The 26,987-nt window shown below is 43.6% G+C and overlaps 1 protein-coding gene across 1 annotated transcript in view; it reads right to left on the bottom strand.

Annotated features, from left to right (window-relative positions):
- Positions 1-26,987, bottom strand: part of PPM1H (protein phosphatase, Mg2+/Mn2+ dependent 1H) — a 601,142-nt gene that overhangs the window by 51,140 nt on the left and 523,015 nt on the right. Inside the window, exon 7 of the mRNA XM_078675682.1 lies at positions 24,829-24,892. Within this exon, the coding sequence (XP_078531808.1) occupies positions 24,829-24,892 (64 nt within the window). The remainder of the gene's footprint in view (positions 1-24,828; positions 24,893-26,987) is intronic.

Consider the following 26,987-nt stretch of genomic DNA (forward strand, 5'->3'; position numbering starts at 1 on the left):
GCATTGACTTATATGGCTAATAGAGGTCCCTTTACAACTCCACAAAGACACATAGTTACAGCCTGTGGTACTGCACCCTTTTCTTGCTTCGTGGATGTTCTTTTATTACTTATGCTACTGCTGGAATATTTTTTAACAAAATTAAATCTAACAAACATTATGATTTGCAACACAAATAGCTGAAACTTTCAGTAAGGAGAGACCTTTTGCACTGCAAATGCTTGTTGTTTCTGTTATGATGTACTCAGTAAATCCAGGTAGGATATTCCAGGTGTAGCTTGCTCTCCGTGCTATGTGGAGTGACCAAAGTAATTCCTCTTGTCTCGTGAGCCTCTGTGTGGCATCTCGTAACACCAGTATTAGTATGGTACTCAGTGAAATCAAATATCTAAGGGGGGCAACAAGGCTCAGTGATTCAAGGCTTGCTTCAGATATCTGCAGTATTCTGAATGTCAAGGGTTCGAATCCAAACAGCAGCCAAGGACTTCCATCCTTCCAAGGTCAGTAAACTGAGTACCATTAATAGTATTGTTAAATATTGCAAGGATTTGTTAGCATGAGCTGAAAGCCATTTTGTATTTCTGGCAGCCATCTTGTTTGCCATGTGCTGCCACGTGCTCGCCATGTGCTCTGTCCTCCCTCAGTGTTGACTGCTCTTGTAATCTGCCTAGAAACGAACTATATTTAGCATCTTCCACCTTCGCACACGCTCAGAAGGGCCTAGCTAGTAGAATGCCCCTGCTCATCTTGTAGAACTGTCAGGCTATTTTTGCGGCTGTATGGAGAAGTAACTTTCCTCCCACTTTGTTGAGCAAGCAGATCTTGCAGGCCCATATTAGGCATTTTGCATGCTTACATGTGCCAAGATTGCCCCTTGGTCTTATGCTGACTATGTAACCCTAAGCATATATAAGGCCTCGGTTTTCTGTACTCCTCAGACTGCCTCATTCAGTTGCTAAGGCTTCTGTGTGACATAGTCTCCCTCATTTGAGGTTAATAAAGATGTTACTTTTATATTTCAGCTTCTGTGCCAATTTCTACTTTGTTGGTTTAAAAGGACCAAGTATCAGTGGGACCCCTGAGAAGGTTTCTATTTTCTACAGTATCACCCGTTATGTAGAGCACGCATAAACCAAAGAGGTTCTGTATGAAGTACTCAATATAAGTATTATTATTGTTATTGTTATCCATGGACAACAGTCACTTGTGGAGTAACTGACGCTGTGTCTCTGAGGGCCCTCTGTTACTACTGCGAAAACTGAGCTTTACTCATTGTCTCCCAACTTCCTCCTTTCTATACTCATTCATGATGATTTTGTCTTCACCAGCTGTGTGCATCATTCCTTTTCTGGTGGCTTCAGTCTAATCTCTAGGTTTAATATTGAAGCTAGCTCCAAAAACCTGTTATGTAATATTGTCTTTTCTTGGGGGAAAATACATTTTTTTATAGCTTTAGACTACCTGAGCACCCTCCAATGATTGCTTTTGTACTTGTAGAAATATGTAAGTTCCATGATATCCAGTCGGTCACTCTTTAGACTACCTTCACTTGCTACTGTGCTAAGCTCAGTACTCAGAAGACTAATCCTTTTGCTCCTAACCTGGTGTAGTTGCACTGTGTTTTCTACACCTATATGTCCTTACAAGATTTGCAGAATTGTGGTTATCATGCTGGGTCTAGGGCAGTCCAGTTAGTGAGCTGAGAAGCTGCAGGTCTCCCTGGGTAGAAGACGCAGTCAAAGTCAGGATGTAGGCAGAATGACTGCAGCTCATTTCAGTGTTCAGGATACTCATTGCGAGATTTTTTAGCAACTTCTGCAAGAGTTTGGAATTCGTTTTTTGTAGGGATGTGCCTTCTTTCTTTGTACCATAGTTGCATTTCTATAGTTCTTCATAACCCGCAGAGGTGCCCAAGTGCAATAGTAGAAGGGTGGCACTCTAAACTGTGGTGGAGCGCACTAAACCATTGGGGGAGTGCACTAAAACATGGGCGAGCGCACCAAACCATGGGGGAGTGCACTAAACCATGGGGGAGTGCACTAAACCATGGGGGAGTGCACTAAACCATGGGGGAGCGCACTAAACCATGGTGGAGCACACTAAAACATGGGGAGTGCACTATACCATGGGGAGTGCACTTTCCCATGGGGAGTGCACTTTACCATGGGGAGCGCAATCAACCATGAGGGAATAGAAAAGGAAATATCATGCAGGTAGGTTAAGGTTACCCGGTGAAGTAGAGTTATCCCTTGGCAAAATTCATTAATTAAGCCCACATGTTAATTATGAACATTCGACATCAAACAAGATAAACCAACAAGTCAATATATAAAAAACTAGTTTCAAATTTATTGTTCTGTTAAAAACAAAGAGAAATCACATATTAAAACATATGGCAATACCATATAACAAGTAATAAAAAAAGGGGGGAAAAGGGGAAACCTTTTTCCTTTGCAGTATAGAATCAAGCACGACAAAATTTATCAATAAAAAATGGCAGTTTTAAAAAAACAAATTAACAGTACCACATGACTGGTCAGATTATACTAAAACACAACAGAGAGACACATAAAGACAATACAGTTTTGTCATTGGCAATAAAGCACATCAAGTATCTAAATCTCTGACTACCAATCTTAGGCACATATATTTTTTGTACTGTTCAGGATTGGCACTGTTACTCAATTGTGCAGGTTATATAGCGTCGACGCGTTTCGATGGCTTATTTCATTTTCTTGCCATCTTTTTCAAGACTGTTTTTTGTAAAGTCTCTCTTTGTCAGCGGCACTGGATGGTTGCCTTAGACTTTGAAAGGTCCTGAGAACCTAATATTCTCAAAATCTACACCTAGGCCTGATATCTTCTGGACTTCCAGGTTAGATTGGTTCTCTTGATTGTGTGTTTGCTGCATCAACGCGTTTCGATGGCTATTTATTGATACACTGCCATCTTTTTCAAGACTATGTGATTAGTCTCTCCAATTGGGCTGGGCACTGGATGGTTGCCACTGTCAAATATATTCCTGTTCACATGACAGTTAAGATTCTAAATGGTTTGTTCGCATCTTCAACACTCCGGATATATATTTCCTCTTAGATCAGTAATCTTATAGTAAAAATAAAGATTCCTCGGGTCCGCCTGACTTTAAGATTCAATTGTTTCATCAACCGGTTTTCCACTAATCTCAATATGATGTTTCTAATTAGTATCTTCTCTGACGGACTCTAGTTCTTTATTCTGGGTTGCCCGTCGTGATAAAATGCCTCCCGGTTTGTATTCTCATAAAATTGGATGAACCTCCTAATAGGAAGTGGTATCGATAGCAGGCTTCTTGAGGTGATATTAGGTCTCTAGATAGCCTTGAGTGTGCAGTCTTCTCCCGGCTATATTCTACAAGGTAGCGTTCCACTCCCTTCACCGACAATCGTCCTGGCGTCTCTGCTCTGGTGGAAAAAAAAGGATTTTTTTCCACCAGAGCAGAGACGCCAGGACGATTGAAAAAAAGGATTTTTTTCCACCAGAGCAGAGACGCCAGGACGATTGTCGGTGAAGGGAGTGGAACGCTACCTTGTAGAATATAGCCGGGAGAAGACTGCACACTCAAGGCTATCTAGAGACCTAATATCACATCAAGAAGCCTGCTATCGATACCACTTCCTATTAGGAGGTTCATCCAATTTTATGAGAATACAAACCGGGAGGCATTTTATCACGACGGGCAACCCAGAATAAAGAACTAGAGTCCGTCAGAGAAGATACTAATTAGAAACATCATATTGAGATTAGTGGAAAACCGGTTGATGAAACAATTGAATCTTAAAGTCAGGCGGACCCGAGGAATCTTTATTTTTACTATAAGATTACTGATCTAAGAGGAAATATATATCCGGAGTGTTGAAGATGCGAACAAACCATTTAGAATCTTAACTGTCATGTGAACAGGAATATATTTGACAGTGGCAACCATCCAGTGCCCAGCCCAATAGGAGAGACTAATCACATAGTCTTGAAAAAGATGGCAGTGTATCAATAAATAGCCATCGAAACGCGTCGATGCAGCAAACACACAATCAAGAGAACCAATCTAACCTGGAAGTCCAGAAGATATCAGGCCTAGGTGTAGATTTTGAGAATATTAGGTTCTCAGGACCTTTCAAAGTCTAAGGCAACCATCCAGTGCCGCTGACAAAGAGAGACTTTACAAAAAACAGTCTTGAAAAAGATGGCAAGAAAATGAAATAAGCCATCGAAACGCGTCGACGCTATATAACCTGCACAATTGAGTAACCGTGCCAATCCTGAACAGTACAAAAAATATATGTGCCTAAGATTGGGAGTCAGAGATTTAGATACTTGATGTGCTTTATTGCCAATGACAAAACTGTATTGTCTTTATGTGTCTCTCTGTTGTGTTTTAGTATAATCTGACCAGTCATGTGGTACTGTTAATTTGTTTTTTTAAAACTGCCATTTTTTATTGATAAATTTTGTCGTGCTTGATTCTATACTGCAAAGGAAAAAGGTTTCCCCTTTTCCCCCCTTTTTTTATTACTTGTTATATGGTATTGCCATATGTTTTAATATGTGATTTCTCTTTGTTTTTAACAGAACAATAAATTTGAAACTAGTTTTTTATATATTGACTTGTTGGTTTATCTTGTTTGATGTCGAATGTTCATAATTAACATGTGGGCTTAATTAATGAATTTCGCCAAGGGATAACTCTACTTCACTGTTGATAAGTACCCTATTACCCTGGTTCTAAGGGGTCTCTCTCTTTCGAATTGAGTAAGGTTACCCGGTGCCAAAGAAAAGATTTGTCCACTTCCCATGCCACTATTCTACCTGCACGAGTGGGTGGGGGACACCCCCCACCTTTCTAAAAGGAGATGCGTGATTGGGGGGTGACTGTGAGAGAGCGCGCAGGCCCAAGCACGCAACTCTCGGAACAGGAAGGAAAACAACGTTCGGAGGAACGTTTTCAATGAAAGATGCCATTTACTACTGTCCTTCATGGCACTGCTAGGGCCAAGGCTCATATTTGCCACCCTCTTGAACCGGGCCTGGTGAGTATACAGGATGTGCTCCCTGGGAGCGGAATACGGATATAACCGCCGGGCACTATGGGCGCAGAGTTAGTTTCATAGGACCAATAAATCTCAGCTCTATGTAAACACCCATAGTGATCTTGGTTCAAGCTCTCTCAGTTTCTCCTTCCTCCCCCACAAGGACTGCAGGAGGGCGTTTCACTCTAGTGAAACTGTGCATGAGTCAGTTATAGAGTAGCCGTGGGTGGTTGTCTTTTTGGCCCGAACACAAAACTGGAACTCACCTTAAGCACTTAAATGCCCCTGGGCCGAGTTAACGCTATGTAAGACTGCAATACGCAATCTCAGAGTCAAAGTCTGTCTGCCGTCTCCTTAAGCACGTTTGACTTCAGCCACGCATACTTTGAGGTGCTCACCGAGTCTGCAAGAGTAGATGGGTGGGCGCCAAGGCACTGTGCCTACCATTGTTTTAATCAAGGAGGCATGTGAGACTATGTGCAATGCAGGCCGGGTGGTTGAGGTCCAGGCCTGCTGTACTTTTGGACTTTATATAACAAGTAACATTGTCTCAACAGGTAATATTAGGAAGACCGTGAATAAAGCATGCACATTTATTTGCAAAAACCAAGAGACTGGGAGACTAAAGGGGTGGTTTGAAAAATGCAGGAGAGGTCTAGATTTCAAGCAAGTTAAGGCCAGAGGAACAGTATCAACACTATTTACATTAAATATGCGTAACACGAGGGTACTTGTGCACATAAGTGCTCGTGAAGAGGTGAGCGGCACAAGTGATACAGCGAGGAGCAGCGCAGAATGAACAGTGTAGACAATATTTACAAAAGTTTCTGGTTCACAGTTGTTGGATTACAGAAAATAAAGCAGGTTAAGGAATTTAATACCTTATATGGCAAGAAAAGGCTAATTATGTGGCATAATGCAGCACAGTTTTTATTAGGATTACTTCATACTTTTTACACTTTTTACCACTGTCTGGGCAATGGATGCACTTCATTAGTACCAGTTTAACATCCAAATATAGCAATAAGCAACAGAAATGTCACCAGTCAACCTTTGTAAAAGGCATGCTGCAGCAACACGTGCTGCTGCGTTTTTAGTAACTTTTGAAATATTAAGCTGGTATGTTTTTTTTGTTAACATTTGTGGATTATGCAGCGGATAATGGATTAGGTGGCAAACTTGGCTAATATATAATTATGCTAAAATCGACGCGGCCACACAATCGCATAATTCCAGTGGCCTTGATTAAAAGCTATAGTTGTGAAGCATCTGCCCAGTCAGCCCTTTGAATAGTAAAACATATGCTGTACCTCACACATTCTTTAGTAAGATTTTATATTTGGACAACCTACTGTGGGAATCATTTGTACTTGAATACCGTCTTCGGCTATAGTGCTGGGGCTCTATATGCTTTGTGCTTTTTAGTGCATTTCCTCTCCAAACAAGGAATCAGTCTATCCAATGGTATATGTCAATCACCATGCAGTCTTCCTCTTGGAAGTTAGAAATGCATGGAGGTTGTTGGCTTCTCAAACGATTATGCACAGCGTGCATCATATAGGAGTTAAGCATGTTTTCAATGAGCCTTCTCTGGTCAAAGAGGGATAGCAGCATGCTTTTGTAATGGCGGAAAGATGCATCGTTTGATTTATGCTCAGCAGAACCCTTTCAGAAGTCAATAAGATGAAAGTGAGAAATGGCTTGCAATTGCGCCTTTATGGGAGTCTCTGACTCCCCCAGGCATGATAAAGCTACATTAAATTACCCCATTAAACATCTTTCGATCGTCTATTAGAAAGCAGGCATCTGCGGCATCTGGCATAACATCCAGCAGGATATGAAATGGTTCTTTCGTGTCTTCAAGTGTTCAGCTTCCTCCTCATTGGCCAGCTCTGCCCCCCCAGCCTTGGACACGACTTACCTGGACAAAGCATGGGAAATGTCCTGGCCTGGCCCTTGGTCTGAGAGCATGAATGGCTGCTGGACGCAGGCCCACAGAGGTCGCTCAGCCTGGCGCCTGCAGCTGCTGATCGCCCGATGCTCTGAGAGTGCCCATTAGCAGGAGACTTTAGCAATAAAGTGGTGTGGGCTGGCATCCAAGCATTGCAAGGAGCGAGGTTTGAGTGAAAGCGCTCCCGATGGACCTTCCAGATAACACTGCTAAAATACTGCTTTCATTCTCTCACCTTGGTCTTTGTCAGCTCGTGCATTTCACTATTTAAGATGGACAACACTATCCTTATTCAAGTTGAATTGGGTATTTCATTTCCTGCAGTCATACCCAACAAAACTATGCCTTGATGGTGCACATTAAGTTGTACAATGGGACTCCTATTCCATACCCGAGTACATTTGTGCATAACGTGTGGATTTACCTCTTAATTATTATTCTTTTTTTAATAAAAATGCTAATATCCATTTGTTACCCCATACCGCAGTTGATTCAGTCTCTAAGTACTGTCAATCACAGGTGCTAAGAGGGTGAGTGGCTTGGAAGCCACTGAAGGCGGACGCAAGAGCCTGCTGCTCCGTGCTGGCCCGTGCTGTATCCTGCGACATTGGTGCCCAGCCTGCCTGCTGAATGGCCCAGTGAGTGACATCGCCTGAAGGAAGGATTGGGAGAGAAATGACACAACCGAAAACCTGAAAAGGGCCAGATAGGCAAGGTGGGGGAGACGGACCGAGCGACGGGACTGACTTTAAAATGGCGATCCTGGCCCGCTAATCGGCGAGGCCGAGGCAGCAGTTGGGCGTCCCTTGGGAGTGGACAGAGGCAGCGAGAGGTGTGAACTCCAGAGGCCAGCAGAAAAGGGAGCAGTCCGGCATCTGAGGCATGGAGGCAGTAAACGGCACCTCCGGGCCAGTGCAGAACTGCTGGAGAGGAGGCCATGGCCTGGACATCAATGCAGCCTCCCAAGGCTGCGGAAGTTCGCAGCTGGGTGAGTCTATCTAGATGGCCGTGAACTTGAAAAACTCCCTGAGGTGAAGTTTGGGCAGCTGTGTGACCGGGCCACCTATACTGTTGGGGCGGCGGCGGATGGTTTCAGCAGGCGGCTGATTTCGGCTGGACTGGTGAGGCTAACAGGGCAAAGGTTGATGTCTTCCGCGATAATTAGGCGGCTGAGGCCGCAAGAGGTGACTGTTGCACTAGGGGCCCGGTCGGGACCGTGGAAGCTCGGGCCCAGATAGGGCCCAGCAGAGGCTTGCCAGTTGCTCTGACACAGTGGGGGTCCTGACAGGATTCCCCCCGCTCTCCCCAATAATTTGCCTGATCTTCTGATGCATGTCCAGCGCTGCAGGGGGCCCTGCGACTGGCCTGAGGCCGCAGATGGACCTGCTTGAGGGCGAGATGTGCAGGGATTGGCACAGAAAGGTCCCGGAGAGCAGCAAGGTGCAGCTGAAGGTGGTAGGTGGCTCAGAGGTGGAAAGGCTGGCCTTGTTTAGTCAGGGAACCCCCTACCACCTCCCTGAAGTGACTTCTACTCTCGCCTGGAACCACAGGGAGCGCCGTATATGGTTCCAAACCCTGTTTTTGCCCTACATGACCACACAAGCGATCTGATTTGAAAGGAGGGTCCGGCTTCCTGGGAACATCCTAGGACTACCTACCTTTGTGTTACACATCTGATGAACAGTGAGACTTGTACTCCTCTTTGCCAGAGGCTGGTGGACCCAGTGCGGGAAGATGATAGAGGTACAGCTGGGGGTGCTCTGAGATCCATGCTGTGTTCCCCTCTTACTGTTGAGCCACAATGAGTTGGTGACCTGTCGCTGCTCCTGAGGAATTTCCCTTAGCAGAGAGGGTAAAGGCTAGGGCGAAGATGACGGGAGTGCCATCAGATCGGGGGGATGATGCCACCGAGCAGCAATAAGAGCCAACGGGATTGATGGTTCTGGTGGACCTGGTGCTCGACGCCATTGCAGACACTAAGTCCACCCTACACCAAGATATTAGTACTGTGGCGGAGGGGTTGGAGCTGCTTAGAGCTGAACATCATAAATTGATGGAGAAAGTGAAAGTTGCAGAGGCTTCGATCGTGGATCTTCATCCTGCACAACAAACACAGTCGAGTCAGGTTGCAGAGCTCTCTGATTGGGTCTGCACTTTAGAACACATGGCTTGAGATGCAGAAGGATGCAATAGGAGGAACAGCATCAGGGTGGTTGGGCTGCCAGTGGAACACAGAAGGTAGAGACATGATTGCTTTCCTCGAACCCTGGCTACACACTGTGGTATCACCAGACAGCCTTTTGCTCTTTTACACCCTTGAGAGGGCACACCGGGACCAGTGGTGGTGAGATTCCTGCATTATAAAGACAGGGACGTCCTCCTACAGAAGGCATGACCAGATGGCCCATTTGTGATAGATAACAGGAAGGTTTCGATCTTCCCTGACTACACAGCTGAAGTTCAAAGACAGCGGGCCTCATTCCTCGAAGTTTGCTGCACTTGTAAATTGAGACCAGTAACAGCAAAGAACGGACCCCTATTCACAAAATGGGTTTGGTTCAGTAAGAGTTTTTCCTGTGAGTCGAAAGATCCAATTTTCTTAAATTTGATTATCAGATGATCTTTCCAGAGATGTATTTGAACTGTATTCAAAAGAAATAAACAAACCTTTCAAAAGGATTTTTTTTTTTAACATTTTGTCTTGAGTACTGCGTCTATATCTTCATTATATAGATGATATTTTCATCTTATGGAAAGGCAATGAAGATGAATTGATCAGTAACATCAAGGATCTTAATGAAGTCGATCAGCGAATACAATTTACTTTTGAAATACAAAAACACAAGATCAACTACCTGGATGTAACCATCATAAAGCATGAAACGGGTTTTGAAACCACACTATTCACTAAACCAACAGATCGGAATAATAGGTTAGCTTACCAGAGCTTTCACCCACAAGCGTTGAGACAACATTTACCTTTCTCACAACTTTTACGAGTTAAAAGAATAGTCTCAGACCCAGAGGAATCCAAAATACCATCCCAGAACATGATACAACGTTTTAAGGATAGAGGTTATCCTGAACATACTCTGAAACAAGCTATGGAGCGAGCAAATTCTAAAGATAGGACGCAACTACTGAGATCCCAAAAAATCCAGAAAGAACCTAAAATCACTTGTGTGAGCAAATATTCAATGGCCAGTATCCGTTATAAAAGCATCATTAAAAAGCATTGGTCCTTACTTCAAGTTGAACCAGACTTTAACCACATTTTTCAAGAAATTCCAGTGTTTGCATTTAGCGGAGGCAAAAATCTTGGTGAAATTATCAAACAACCTGCTCCTAAAACATGCACGGTAAACTACAAAGGAACAGTCCCGTGCTGGAACTGTAATAATTGCAATAACATTCTACAAGGCAACAACATCACTCACCCTATGAAGGGTAACAAAATAAGACTACTAGTGAATGCAACATGTGATACTTCGGATATCATTTATATGATTAAATGTCCGTGCGGAAAAGCACACATTGCTCAGACTGAAAGAAAATTGAAAGTGAGATTAAATGAACATAAAAGCAATATCAGGACTAAATCCTTGAAGTCAGTAGTAGCCGCACACTTCATTGAGGCTAACCACCAAGTGAGTCAAATAAAAGCATGTGTTTTTGGAAACCATAGTAAAAAGTCAAGATAGAGACAATAAGAAAACGCTTCTTAAATGAGAGAACTTTTGGATATACCACTTACAGACATTGAAACCCAAAGGAATGAATAAATGTACAGAATTTGGTTGCTATCTATAAATCAGTTTTTCATGTTTATTTTGTGATGTACGTAATAATGTATCTGTACAGGAGATGGTAACTAACTGATGCGTGAATGTATTTTCCACAGTAGAACTTCTCGTTTTACTTTTTTGTTCAACCTTATTGTTTTATTTATCGCTACCATTGGAGGCAGATATTGTGCACTTTATTGAGATAGCAGAAAAGGAACATATGCTCTTGTTCCTTTAATTAGCCTTTACGCGCAAGGAAGACACGACATTTAACCACACCCTTAAATGCGCGTCACACGCTGCGGCTTCACCCTAACAGCACGTATGATGGCCTCTGGCCGGTTAACTTGTTGATACACTCCGTGTATTTAAACGGTAAGCTCGCATGAGCCAGCGCATATAATACATGAGTCAGCTTCCATGTCAGTATTTTTATGTAAACGTTGTCACTTATTTAGATAGTTTTTAATGATTGGAAAGCTAGCGATTTACCAACCCAACATTAATGGGTGCACGCTGAGAGCTCACATAACATTAACAGCTTCCTTAAATCAGTGCACGATAGTAGTACAATGAGTTCCTAATAGTGAGCGATTTGCAGTTTCATATCTCAGTTTCTTTACCCTCTCGATATATGTTTTGTTAATGATGATGTGTTTAATATGCATTGAAATGGTGATGGATAAATGTTCAGAGATGGCCACAGATTAGTACAACAAAATTTATTATTTTTCAACAGATTACCCCTGATGAAGGCAAAAGCTGAAATGCATTGGGATTAAATGCCGGATGTATGATAGCTAATGAATACCGCTATCTTGTGAACTATGCTATTGAAGTATTAAGAAACTACGCAACTGTCTATTGGATTCGCCATGATTAAAATTGAATGAAAAGCGAACACTATTTTGTCTTCTTGAAAATTATTGAAAAGTTTGCTGTTTTCAACAGCCCACTCTCACCAGTGCCCTAGGGGACACCCACACAACAGTGTCGGTGCAACTCCGATGTGATGTGAGCGGAAGGCCATCCATAGTTTAAGGTCATAATAATAGTCTGAAAGCAGCCACGAGTTGGGTTGCAAATAATTCTTCAAAGGTTAATACAATCTCACCATGGACTTGACCTATCAGGGCTTTAATCATTCGCCATTCTAATTAATAAATGTTGCCCCGCTTTTTACCATAACCTTTCCAATGGTGGTTTACGTGTCCTTGAAAATGATTTGTATACTCTAGGTTGGTCAATATGCAACCTGCTACCTCTAAGGGGACTGCTCCCTGCCACCAGCCCCTGTCCCGACAACCAACGGTGAGCGGTGCAAGAACGGATATCACGCTTGCATGTGCACCGTTGGCATGAAGCAATCGAAATTTTTGTTTCTTTTTCTCTGTCGCACAAACTGGGCATTAAAACTTGGCAAAACAACCCAGACTGGCAAAAAGATTTTAAAGCACCCAGTATACACCTGATCTGTAAAGAGAGCCGGGGCTGCAGCAAGCCGTAGCTGAGACGGGAGGCCTCAGATTAATGAGTCATTCATCTGCTATGACAGCTTCCACAATGGAGTCCACTGCGTCACTGAAGCATGTTAGCAAGCCTGAGAAAGAACCATGTGCAGCTTCCTATGATTACACCAATGCTTTATCCTTTGTTGGTTTACGTGCCACACTTTCTAATGTATCTATAGCCAGAGGAACCTCATATGTACCTATGGCCTCTTACAGAACCTAGTAACTTCTGTTAAGAATACTATGGTTCTTATACTGCGGGTTATTTGTTGCATTATAATAAGAAGAGTTGGGTCTCTGATAACCAGTGCTTCAAGAAGAAAAACAGAAGGGTAGGGCCCCTATACTGGAGTACCTTGTTGGTTCTGAGACGTTCCGGTCGTCTCCAATTAAACGTTTTACACCTCTGCTGAGAAGTGCAGGCACTCGCCCTTTCAAAATAAAGAAGTGCACATACTCAGCATCTGACAGTACATGTCCATTTAAAGCACTGCCGATAAGACAGCGATCCCATTAAACTGTCAATTTGAATGCTATTAATTTCCAAACAAAAATAAAATATACTTTATAGTATGTGTCACTGTATTCATCAACTGAAACCTGCACAGCTAGTACTGTGAGCACTAAGGGGCCAATTATGATGTTGGTCGGAAAGGCTCAGAATTGCATTTGGTTCCTCTGAATCTATGTCGGAAGCCTTGTTTTCGGCCGACTAGGAAACATTTCTTACCAACCGATTACGATGGTTGGAAACCGTTCGGACTGTCTGACTCGGTTACGACTCGTGTCATAACGGCATTCGGACACACCGAGTCGGTAATAGCCGACTCGTGCGTCTCTATGGACCACGATTCCGACCAAGCAATTACGATGTCGGATTTGTACAGCCTTTCCAAATCGGTCTGTTCGAATCTGATATGGTCAAAAACCATTCCGAGACCGGCCCTTAAGTGTGCAGTCTATACATATGTAAATACGTTTTCTTCTCTCTAACAGCGCTTTGATAGGAAATTTGCATTTCCATTCAGAATGCTGAGCAAATTATCCACATTCAAATAGTAGTAGGACTGAAACTGATACGCCTCGAATCACGTACTGAGGCTTTGTGCTACAAATGATAGTTATTGTTATTGTTAATATGTGCTTGTATAGCGCCAACTCACCGACAGGTCTCAAGGCGCTTTGACCATAAAAACATAACATAACATAACATAACCTTCATTTTCTGAAACAGCTTCTGAGCTTTGGTTAGTTTCACACCTATGTGAGTCAATACTGTATCACCTCGCTACGTAAATTGCACTAATTATATATAAATGATTTAACCTGGAGAACCACCTTTAGTTTGGCTTTTCCCCATACTTGGGGTAAGCCTGCGTGGCATGCCTGTCAGTCTGTCAGTGGTGTAACGAAACCTGAGGGGACTCCCCTGCAAAGTACATGGAGAGCTCCGCCCCCACCCAATTAGGAGCTCTCAGGCCAGGGGCCCGCCGCCCGCGCACAGTGTTGGACGGTGCCCCCTGGAGCGCGGGGGCTAATCTTACCCCAATGCTGTCAGTGATGTGTTTGCAGTTGCGTCTGTTGCCGCATCGAAGGAGGGGCAGGTGATGTCAGTGTTGCCCCCTGCCTGTGTACAGTGTGCATTCACAATCACCTGGTCTTCTTGCTGATCTGTGGGCCAATGTCTGGCTGCATATGTGCAGTTTTCAGGAAAGCCATGGGCTTGTTTAAGAACATGAGAGTAAATTGTAGGGCTTGTGTATAATGGCTGAAGATGCTATCACAGAAATAAAGAAAGGACATTTCATATACATTCTGAGAAGGTGTGCAAACAGGGAGAAGACTATTTTTCGACAGACACTAAGGATTTTGATTTATGAGTGCATTTTCTTCATTTCTTGCAGCGGGCTACATAGAAATCTCCCGGTCCCGATTATTGGCGTTCTTCTAACTTTTTTGCATGGAAATTGTTTTTACAACTTTTGGGAACTGTTTGAAGGCAAGAATATGTTATGGTTCTGTTGATTGCTATGTAATGATTTATAAAGCATGTAATTCCCTAGAAGATGTCTTGACACTGGAAATAGATATATTGAAGGAACCAGGGAATATTGGAATACATTCAAACTGGATAAAGCGGACTGTGGGTACCGAGTTTGTATAAAAAGTGGCTTTGTGGCAACAATTGAAAAAGCATGCCCTCCAGCCCAATCACAGTGATGCTTTGGTATATACAAAAGACGTGCATGGCAGGACCTTAGAGTGCAAGGGGCTGATAGGGAATACATTTTTGTTGAAGATACTTGTGTCCGTGCAGATGAATGACTTTGAACACCTCACAGAATGCTTTGAATGAAATTGCTAATGTGATGGGAAGCCAAATGCAAAGTTTCAAGTGCTTAAGAGGCAGAGGCTCTGGAGGGATGATCAAGAGTTAAACGGGTGTCTGTGTACTGTAGGTCTTGTGTAGACAGGAGAGAAAGAAAGAGTTAAAATAATCTAGGAGACCTAAGTTAGCTGCCTGAATCACTAATGGTACAGACTGAGAAGACAGAGGTGGCAGGCTTTTGTGGAGTCATTTTTCAAATGTTAGCATGGTTGAAGCGAGCTTGTTGAACTAACTAGTTAAAGACAGCACCTGATCCAACATAAAACCAAGGTGTGGCATGTAAGTAATGTGATAAATAAATAATTAAATACCGGGTCTATTTTTCGGACTCATTAATAAACAGATAGCTCAATAAATAAGAGTCAAGATTCGAGGTAGCTGGAGTTTGCAGGTTTTAATACAGCATAAAGGGCAGGAACAGGACAACCTGCACGGGAGTAGGATGGCAGGGCCCGGCAGCTGCCGGGGCAGGATATGGGATGAGCGCGCTAACTTTAATAACAGTGTACAACATATATATACTAAAACAATTGCATTGCAGTACATACAGTAGGCGTAGCAGTGGGCGGGGTTTGTAGCAGTCGCGAAAGATAAGGCAGAAAGTAGGTGTAACAAGAGGCGTATACATAGACATGTGATGCAAACGTAACAGAATATGTCATAAATGGGGCGGAAACATGGAGGGGGCTACCTAAGGAGCCGGGACCTCTGACCTAGTGGTGCGCGCAAGCTGGCAATGACGTGTTACTAGGAGGAACTGGGGGCTATGACTTCTGCGCTAGAAGAGGAGACGGAAGTCTGGAGAGTCAGAGCGACATGTACCTAAACACTATCTAGTATCTGATGTTTAGAGAACATGTTGATAGAATCCAAAAGTTATCAGGGCAAAGGCTAACAGACTCTAAGACTGGTGCATGCATTATTCTACATGTAGTGCGTGTTGAGGAATATTAAATGACCATTAATACAGTATTTCTCTTACATGGAGACGTAAAGGCTAGACGATGACTGAAACTATTGATGCGATTCAGTAGCTTTAGGAATGCAGAGAAGGAGGGCTGGACTGATAACTAGAATCATAACATACTCTTGGCAGACTGGCAGGCAGAGCCAGGCCGAGCCGGGCACTGTGAGGCAGGAAGTAAGTGAAGGGTCAGGGATACAGGTGGGGGCTGTATCGCTCCTCAGCGAGGGTTCAGGAGACAGGAGCTGAATCTGGTGTCCGGGCCCTTTTGAGGCCTAGAAACGGGGACTTTTACTGAATTAACGTGCACACTGTGAAACGTGGCAACATAGCTTTACATAGGCCTAATACTCGTAGCTTTCACGAGAACTGGAAACTGGCATACTAGAGATGGACACAACTAGAATTGCGTCTTTAATCGATCATAAGGGAATACATATGCATATTAATCATGCACATATAACATAGGATGGGGAACACGTAGGGACACAGAACATGGCAAAATTTACTTTTCCACAGTAACAGGAGCAGAAGAATGACCTAGCTGTGTCTGCCAGCAGGAAATGAGGAGAGTAACGACAAAGAATAAGCAAGATGTCTGTCTTGTCCATGATCTTGAAGGAGTTATTGCTCATCATTTCTACTACGTGGACCATACAAGTGTGACATTTGGATGACTGATGCTGCTGGTTGTTCTCATCAAGGGAAATGAGAATTGGGGTGTAGTGAGTCTAACACATGGCGTGAGCCCCAAAAAGCTGATAAAATGAGCCAGTAAATGAACTCAAAGATTGAACAGTGTGGGACTTAAGGAAGACACCCTTGGAATGCCATGCTCTAGGAGTTTAAATCTGAATTGAATGTGGTGCGATAGACCTCTTGAGTGCATTTAGAGAGCTAGGAGTTGACCCAGGTAAGTGCAAAACCTGGTATCCCAACCTCTGAAAGCCATGTTCGCAATACAGTGTGTGAAACCATATTGAATGGGGTGGAAAGGTCAAGAAAGCCCAAAGTTCAAAAAATGATCCTTGGTCTGTCAACCTTAACAAGTCATCGAGGACAGAGACCAGCACGGCCCTGGGGCTATGTCCAAGAAATCATTTGATTTTGCATAGCAAGAGATGTGTCTGTTTTTAGCTTTATGTGAGAATCTTTATGGAGTAGCGTAAAGGGATTTGAGGTGGAAAAAAAATGGAGGAATCCACTGATCGTTTTTCAACGGGTGAATGACCAGGGCCTTTTCCCATACAGTAGGTACTGTTACAGATATTATATTTATTGCCAAGCCTCAGAAAAGTTTGTACAATCACAGTAGGGCTAGCCTGCAAGGTACTTGGAGACAAAGCATCAAAGGGAACCAGGAGGGAAAAGAGGCTATGAGATCCTAGAATTTTCAGCGATAGATAAAGGATTGAATTCAAGAATGCAGGGAGAACCAGATATTTTTTGAAACGCGAGGCGAAAGAGGCAGCAGATATGCTCGCAAATTAGTCACAGATGGTATTAATTTTATCTGTGAAAAAATCTGGGTGAAAAGTAATCTGCGTATCTGTTAAAAAACATACTGTTTTATTGATGAAGGGTTTATGGGGAATTGTGTCTTAAGATGAGTTTTTTCATACAGATAAATGTTACTGCATTCTTCTGATTAACAGTACACATGCTAAATGAGATGCTGCAATTAAAGTATTATATTATATTTAAGCGTGTTCCAGTTTCGTTTGTACAGTTTGTACAGACTCTTGCGGCAGTGTTTTAATAAAATTGTAAGGGTCAATCAATGCAATATTGTTCATTGAACGTGAAAGTTTCTTGCCATAATTTTATTGTATAGAAATTTTTTCAGATTCACCATTTTCCACTCACGCATAATTTTGCTGGATTGTTTCGAACAAATGATTACGGGTTAAGGGAAAGGTTTTATATTGATGAAGCACAGCGTACTCAAGAGTGTAACTGGCGGTGAGAAAGATAATTCATTCTGGGATCTGTACCAGCTCACATGCAGGGTGCACACTGCTGTGCTTGTGTGCTGGGTATTTGTCTCATTTTGTTTGGATATCCACTTGCTTTCAGTAGGATGCAAGAGGTATGCCTGTCCTGCTGTATGCTGGTTCTGTTTCAGAATGTGTTCTTATGCTAGATGTATTTGGAAGGTTAATTGTATTCACTGTCTACTTATGCCCTGTGAGGCAGTGCATGTCTGTATATTGGGGAAACAAAAGTGTATGCTTGGATACTGTTTATTATTTGAATTGTTTACTTTTGATTGCTGGATTATGCATGTTAGCAGGGTTTTAAAGTAACGCTGGACGGAGCAAAGTGGGAAATAAACTCTGCCGACTACGCGGAGCTCCGCAAGTGGCAGAGTGCGATAGAAAAATGCTGTTTGCGGTGATTGCACAGTGTCGGATGCTTGTCCGCACTGTGCAATCATTGCGAACAGCACCATGCACAGCGCAAGCTTTCCTTTTCAGCCGCACAAGTAGATTTGTACTCGAGCTGCAGCTTTCTCAACACGAACGGGCAGTTTCTCAACGTGAGCGGTCGCAAGAATACGCGACCACTCGCAATGAGAAACCTGACCCCTCCTGTGTTGAGAAATCTCGCCGGGAGGTTTATTTTCCACACTTGCGATCGCCAACTTGATGTTGACAATCGCGAACAAGGAAAATCTTGTCGGGAGGCGGATTTTACTCGCTCATGCTCGCCAAATTGACATTGGCAAACATGAGCGGGGAAAAAACTGTGCTTCACGAACAGTTTTTTGGAACTCCGCGAGCGCCGCGTAACGCGGAGTGCAGAAAACACTGCAAACTCCGCGAGCAGAGCGGAGTTCACCGACCAGGGTTATTTTAAAGTCATAGTTTAATTCTGACTTATTATTAGCATGCCAGATTGCAAGTGTTGCCAGCTTTGTCCAGAATTGACAGACGTTCAATATTATCGCCAGGGGGGTAAAAAGAGGCAGTATAGCTATTGTGGTCCTGTGTGCTTGAATCTTAGAATTGCTTTGGTGGCAGGGTTTTAGATCATTTGCCATTTTTTTTACATATTGTCAATGTACCTCGTTGTAAGGTTTTTGAGCCTTGGTCCAATTTGACTAGATTTCTATTGCATGTGGTTGGCTATATGTGGTAGAACTGTGTATTTAGGGAATATGTTATTGTTATGGCTAAATGGTCGAGTTGTGGGAATATCTGCATTATTGTTTCTTTTACTTTGGTGCTTGGTGTTAATGCTTTGGCCAGTTGCGTATAAATCAAACATATTGTTGCAAACCTCTTGGTGGTTGACTTGTTAATTACCTTTCCAAGTTATGATTTTCCTTTATTTGGGAGCACCCTTTTATGGTTGGTATACAATTTGTTTCTCTGTGTTTTGTTGTTTGATAATGGTTGATCCTTTGCAATCTGGTGGTTTATTGCTACATCCACTGGTGGTCTTAGTGGAAGAACTATTGGTGTTGCTTGTGGGTTATATAATGTATTATGACTGCCTTGTCAGAATAGTTGAGACCGGCGTGGCTTTGACTGCCTTCCGCTGTATTGTCACATTCGATTAACAGTGCCTCTGGTGTCAGTCTTGTTGTGGGTTTGGTTGTCAAGTCCTGTGCTGCCTGGAAGTTATTTGAGTTTTGCTACATTCATGCTTTAGCTTGGTTGTTGGTTTTAAAGTTGTAAGGAGTATTGAATCTTGTCCTATGCTTTTCGTCCTCCTCTCCATGTGTGCGGTGTGTGCTGTATGATTGAATAAGGTGAGTGGAATGCTGTGATATAGAGCTGCATGAAATGCTATTTGGGCTTGGAGGTTCTGGATATGCAGAGCTGAGCAAGAGACATCTGCCCTGTTGAGGTGTAACTAAGAACCAATCTTAAGATTCAGCTTTACTTGTTAATCAGGAATACATTTGCTGCAGGAACCTTTTTGTTAGATGCAACAGCTGAACTCACCCTAGGGCTTTGCCATATTTATGTTTTAAGGGTCTCACGCATCACTAACACATTTTTCAGTCATGTTCCTATCTCACATGCATTTTTTCAATTATATGTTTATGAATGCATCTTCATTACATTATTTATGTTGTGAAGTAGGGTATTTATGCCTTTCAGGTACTCCAGGGCACACATTCTGATGTTCTTGAACTATTCTAAGTCTGTTTTTTACGTAAATGATTTTAGTACGTCCTAGTCACTGAGAGCAAAGTGGAAGAAAAAGCCCCATGCTGGCCCGGATTCAGAGAGGTAAGCTTACACTTGGCAATAAGTTTACTACTTTTTCAGAATCCACAAACTATGTGTATGTGTTGTAACTTACAACATGAGGCGGAGACAGAGTGTAGATTCAGGCCTTTATTTATGTACTACAACACAACGTCAGCGCACCCGCCGCCTTCAGCCAGCCGTTGTTAACTGACAGGTCAGCGTGCGCCTCTCGCCATAGGACGTTAAGACCCCAACATTCCACCGTGGCGCGAGGAGCGGAGCCACGGCGTAAACAACATCATAACATACCCCCCTTTCTTTTACAGGCAGCTAGGGAATTAGATAGATAAAAGGGACAGGAATAGGGCGGGGTAGATTGAAGGCAGGAACATAGAACAGAAGTCATCCCACCATGAAATCATGCACATGTTGAGGAAGTCTCCCGACCCGCAAGGTTCTCTGGTAAGGTTAAGTTCCTTAAAGATCATGAGACTCTTCATTTCTGGTAATTGCCCTTTGACCAGTGCTCAAGTTATCCCCACCGGGGCCTGGTGCCCTCATCTCTGCACCTGTGCGAGCACTGTTAAGCAATTGAAGATCGTGAGCCAACATGTAACCTGAACATGAATTCTTTCAAACAAAGGTTTTCGGAGGATGGTCTCGTGAGCAATATTTTTCTACTCTACGTAGGTTCCATTTTTCTCCATTGTCCAACACAACATAGAAAGGGTACACTTCCTTAACCTTGAAGGGTCCACGAAACTTACATAAACCTCTGACCCAGCATCCTGAACGGACTTTGACCCAGTCACCTACAAGAATATTAGCCACGATCTTTTCCTTGGTGTGTACTTTCTTGGAAGCATGCATAGGAATACTCTCGTCACTACCACTCACATTCTTTCCGTCAACCAATTCCCTGATCCAAGGAGGCACCAGTTTAGAAGCTGGTTTTCTGCCTCGCATGGTAATGAAGGGAACCACTCCTGTAGTGGAATTCTCAGTTGTGCGATAAGCCCATACCAATTCACTCAAAGTCTCATCTATGTCAAGATTATTGGTGAGTGCCAAACTTATTACGCCTTTAATCATGCGATTGGCTCTTTCGACAATCCCATTGGATTGTGGGTTGTACAAAGTGGTGAACGAATGTTTAATACCACACTCACTAAGGAATTCTCTCATCTCACTGGAAGTCAACTGGGTCCCGTTGTCCGTAATAAGGACTGTGGGTTAACCTTCTTCTTTAAAAATCATGCGTAGTACTCTAATGGTAACTCGAGTGGTTATTTCAGGGAGGAGATGAACAATGAGCCACCGAGTATGGACATCCAATTACAACTAAGCCAAATCTTTTACTGGGGTGGACACCCGGCATAGGTTTGATAAAATCAAGGCATATGCTGTGCCACACCACACCAGGGTCATGGATGGAACTAGGGACAGATTGGGGTCCCACCTTGAGTCTCTTCTCACTTTTGCAACACTCACTGCATCTCTCAACCCAAACAACCACATCTCCATCCATTCCAGGCCACCAAAATTCATTTCTCAAACATTTCTTTGTAATAGTTTGGCCCAAGTGCCCTTCATGCGCTAAAGATCAAAGAGTCTCTTATGAATGCTAAATGGGGGGATTATCTTATCACGGCGCATGATAACCTGATCTGCGACAGTGGATAACTTGTCAATGACTGCATTAAAAGGTCTAATGCTGATAGGCAAGGTGCTTTCCCTACGTCTTCCCTTCGAGATGAGGTTCAAGACATTTTTTAGAACTTCATCCTGAGACATAGCTTCTGCCCACTCTTTCTTACTGACAGCGCCACAACTCCACTGAACCACGTCCTCAACACTAGAGATAGCTCCTTCTCTCTCTCTCTTTTGGACACCCCTGTCTTGTCTACTTCCTTCCAGTCTAAGGATAGGCGCGACATACAATCGGCTTGGACATTACGCCAGAACGAAATGAATTCAACATCAAAATTATACTCCTGTAGTCTGGAGGCTAACCTAGCCAGTCTGGCTGATCCCTTCCCTGTTCCACCTGGTGACAGTATTTTCAACAAAGGTTTATGGTCAGTGCGTAGCTTAAATCTACGCCCCCACACATACATCCTGAAATATTCCACACCCCAAGCAGCTGCCAGTGTTTCTTTTTCTATAACAGAGTAACAGCGCTCAGTAGAAGTCAAAGTGCGAGAAGAGCAGGCCACGTTTTTTTCACTAGTGCCGTCATTCTGCGATAATACAGCCCCTATGCCAGTGTCACTTGCATCCACAGTGATAACAGTTTTTCCATTTACATCAAAAGGAACCAAAATGCCTGCGCTGCATATTTCCAGCTTTATGTTGTCAAAACAATTTTTCGGATCATCCCCCCAACAAAACTTGACACCTTTCCTCATGAGTACCTTAAGGGGTTCTGTCTTACTTTTGAAGTTCTTGACAAATTTTGAGTAATACTCAATTAACCCAATGAATGAGCGCAATTGGTCTCTATTGGTAGGAACTGGAGCCAATGTTATAGATGCCAGTAAGTCCCTCTTTGGTTTAACACCATCAGACGAGATGCAATGTCCCAGGTATCCCATCCTCGTCGCCAAGAACATGTTGTAACTTACAACATGAGGCGGAGACAGAGTGTAAATTCAGGCCTTAATTCATGTACTACAACACAACCTCAGCGCACCCGCCGCCTTCAGCCAGCCGTTGTTAACTGACGGGTCAGCGTGCGCCTCTCGCCATAGAACGTTAAGACCCCAACATTCCACCGTGGCGCGAGGAGTGGAGCCACGGTGTAAACAACATAATAACATTATGTACTTTTACGACTCCGCACTCCCTATACTTATGCGTGTGGAGTGCTCTGCACACTGCGACTCCGCAGTCAGGACGGAGAACTTCGCACACTCAAGTATTTGTATTACTACAAAACTTACTGTAAAGTTCTGTTTTTTAAACAGTCCCAACATGCTTTAAAAACATGAAATGTAGAAAATGACTAATAAGATCTGATATGTCTCCAGAAGCAGCAGTCAAATGCATGAGGTTATACTTTGAAATATATTCCCCTGCAGCTTTCTAAAAACACGGCTTGATGGGAGCGCTCTGCTTTCATAAAACAATAGTTCACCCTCATTACCTCAATGTTTTTGCCATCTCGAAAAAATAGACTCAACTGTACATTTTGGTCCAATGGGAACATTTCATATGGGGCCATCTACACCCACACAATCCTCTCCAGTGGGTTTACCAAATCAAGGAGATGAGCATATGTAAATATTTGCTGAGAAATACACACTTTTTTCACATAAAGCAAACGCATATCACTATAAAGTAAGGCTCCAAAAGGCATTTCATTTTTAAAGTTACAAATAACTCCGGAGAGCTACATGACATTTCCTGAAATGACTGAGTCCCTTAATCTCGATCACCATGCTGCCACTTTGAATCCACTCCATTGCTTGGGAGAGCCAATAGCCAAACTCCGCTGGGTGCAGGTGCTATAGAGAGCACACTGCATGTATTCAAGCACTTTCCCGATATTTCCAACCTCACTCAGGCTTAACAAATAGTTGAATAATTATTAATTTGACTGCTGTATGGCCACACTGACATTCCGCCTTTTGACCATCTCTGCGTGCCATGCAATACCACTGAGTACTGCTATGGTGATTTTAGAATGGCCACTATGGGCCTTATTTATGAGGCCTTTACGCCGCTGTTGCGTCACTGTTTGTGACGCTGCAGCAGCGTAAAAAATGCACCACACTACGCCATATTTACAAAGTGAAGCATCTAGGCAGATGCGTCCCTTGTAAACCCACATGCTACATTATACCTGCATCAGGTATAATGTAGGCAGGGTAGGCGTTCCATTGCAGCAAAGTCACATAGAAGTGACGCAGCGAAATCTATCAGATTTCACTGCGTCACTTCTTGGGCGTCACTACGTCAAATCCTTACGCCCGCTTGAAGTAGGCGTAAGGAGTGACTCAGGGCTTTCACATGGGGCTTGTCCCATGTGAAAAGACACATTGCTGAAGCTGCGTCTGTTTTCAGACACATTCCAGCAATGCACCAATTTTGTGCCTACAGATACGTCAGGAATGCTGATGTATCTGTAAATCCTTGTCACATGGAGTGCCGTACAGTAAATACAGTGCATCCAGTGTGTTGCAAGGATGGCACTATGAAAAGTGTTGCATCGCTATTTTCCCACACCGATGCAACACTTTTCATAAATGAGGCCCTACAAACTCTGGGCCTCATTTACAAGACGCTAGCGGCACTTTTGCACCACCATAGGAGTGGAGCAACGAGGAGAAATACTTTTATTTCTCCTCCTTTTTTCCCACTTTCTGTGTGTGCTGCATGCTGCAGCACACACAGAAAGAGAACAATGCCACCAATTATTGTTTTTGTGCAGGAATGTGTCCCTTCCTGCACAAAAACAATCATCTCCGCAATGCAGGCATTCTTGCCACATGACGCAAGGGTGCCTGCGATGGTGCATGCCTGCTGTTTGTGCTCCAGTGCAGGGGAGAAGGACAGGAATGTGTTGTATCTTGTACATACAGCGCATTCCTGCCCTTTTCAGCTGACGCGCGGCAGCGCAGCAGGGCGGCCTGCTGCGCTGCCCTGTGTGAAAAGTTTGTAAACGAGCCCTCTGTGTTTAAGCCATGGCTCGTATACATTGCCCACAGCTGGTGTCTTGCTGTTGGAATTACTCTTGTCTATGGAAGGTGAGAGGCCTAAGACCAGTGAAATATTTACGAACTGTTCTTTTCAATAGTTTCCTGTAGAAAAGCTAGTGTACAGAATGTCCTAAAGCCTAAAGACATTTAAAATTAAACATTTAGGCCGGAGACCCTTCTCACCAAGACGTCAGTAAGGACAAGCAATAACCATGGGCCAAATGAACCCTCTGCCCATCATAGAGTCGCTCACTCACCTTCTTGCCTTCTCCATATATGAGGGGGAACTTCAAGTCGTCGTCCTCGATGGTCTTGTAGGCCCTGTTTGAGGAGAGAGAATGTTCATCAAAACACACTCTGCCTTCTACTTTGGCGCAATTACCACTTTCATTTTCTTGACAAAGAATATTCTACAGAGAGGAATATGTGTATGCTTCCGATGCAGACTCTAGAAAACTTCCCTCCGTATAATCTACACAGGAACACGTTTATTTAAAAAATGACAGAGTGACGCAGAGAACAACATGTACTGTCCTCACCTCGGAACTGAACCAGGCTTTGGTCAGGACACGCAGATAGCATCGGGCGGTAATTACCCTCTTACCAGAAACACGCAGGGATGTGCTTTTTCTGCCATTTCGGAGAAAATGTTACAGGGCCGCATAAGGTGTGTGTGGTCATGCTGGGTCACGGTAAATAACGCCATTAGCAGCCGCAAACAGCACACTTTGGCAGGATGCTGAGCTTGCGCGCGCGCAGGGAGAGGCAGCGCCAACATGGCCGCGCAGACTCCAAAATCATCCGTTTTTTTACCTTCCTCCATACATATCATTCGTAAAATATGAATACTTTTCACACTGTACACACAGGAGCATGGTCAGCTAGAGGCCCACAGTAAGGAATTACTGGCCATCGTGTGGCACTTCATTTTTCCTATTTTGGTAGTTCGTATTTGAGTCACGCACCTTTTCAAACACAAAAAGGTGCTATTAAACAAAGGATGTGTTTCCTTTCAGGTGTGAACATGCAGTTGTTCCCTTAGATTAAGTGCGAATTCAATCAGTGAGCCCCTGGAATGCAGGAAGGGAGGAATAGGTGTGGGCGGAGGGGGTTAATTCATTGGGCCTGTGGTGTGGGGACGCATCTTGGCTCAAGGCCTTTGTAAACCTGGGGTGGTTTGACTTACAGCCTCATTCTGTGGTAACTGTAAAAGTATTGGCAAAGACAATAGGGCTTGAGTTTTGGACCTATTGTTTTCCCCCAATGCTGTCGGCCAATGCTAGCAAACACAACAATGATGGACAGAATGTGGATCAATGTCACACATTCACCCCAGTCCAAAGATCTGGGCCCAAATCCATTGTTTTTCCACTCCACACCACCCTGGGTTAGACAATGGCGATATGCAAATCAGCGCTGACCCTGTTCCCCATGGGAACAGTCCAGTCCGAACTACAAAAGCCATGTCCTTCCCAGAACGGAAACAAGCATCCGAGGACCGGCCCGGTTTCGAGGTAACACCTCTCATCAGCCCGGCTAGCTTGATTCCAGTGGTGTGGAGTGCCTGGGACTCACGTCTGAGCATCCCCAGTACACTTAGAGCGGTACCTGCAAACACAACAATGATGGACAGAATGTGGATCAATGTCACACATTCACCCCAGTCCAAAGATCTGGGCCCAAATCCATCGTTTTTCCACTCCACACCACCCTGGGTTAGACAATGGCTATGCAGCACCAGTCAGAAGAATAAAAAAAAAAAAAAAAAAAGAACAAAGAAAAAAATGTGTGATGACACGGCTGCAGGCCATATCATAGCAATGTGCATATGCAATGGTGCATGGGTACGCATGCATCACCAACTAAATGGCTACCAGAAAATGCCACTAGCGCCAAATTTAATTTACTGATCAAAATGTTTTTGTGAATAATATATTAGTTTCATCAGTATAAGAGCACTTTTTTAGGGTAGAGAATCTCGAAACAATTTGCTGTCTGGCCCTAAAAATAAGCAAACCAAAAAGAAAAAAAGGACTGTGTGACTGGGGGTGGGGGGTGGTTAATGAAGGAGCAAGGGAGGGGGAAGCAACAGGGAGTGGGTGGGGAATTAAATTAAAAATTAAGTCGGCAGAGAGGATGATAAAACAGCACATATGGTAGAGAGCAACATGGGTGCGGGGGAGAAGCACATTAGGGAGAGAGCAACATAGAGTGCGGGGATGGTGGATCTTTCCGTGGGAGAAGCACACTAGAGAGAAAACTGGAAAACACATGAACTCTCATGAAGTGCTTAAATAAATAAAAAAACGTCCCCAACAGTGAGCAATGGAACTATACAAGTCATCCAATCAAAAGAATAGTAACGAAACCTAGCCCCAGGGGAAGGACAGAGAAAAGAAGAGAAAGAACATCAATC

The sequence above is a fragment of the Lissotriton helveticus genome, chromosome 1_1, assembly GCF_964261635.1.
Source record: "Lissotriton helveticus chromosome 1_1, aLisHel1.1, whole genome shotgun sequence".
Taxonomy (NCBI): domain Eukaryota; kingdom Metazoa; phylum Chordata; class Amphibia; order Caudata; family Salamandridae; genus Lissotriton; species Lissotriton helveticus.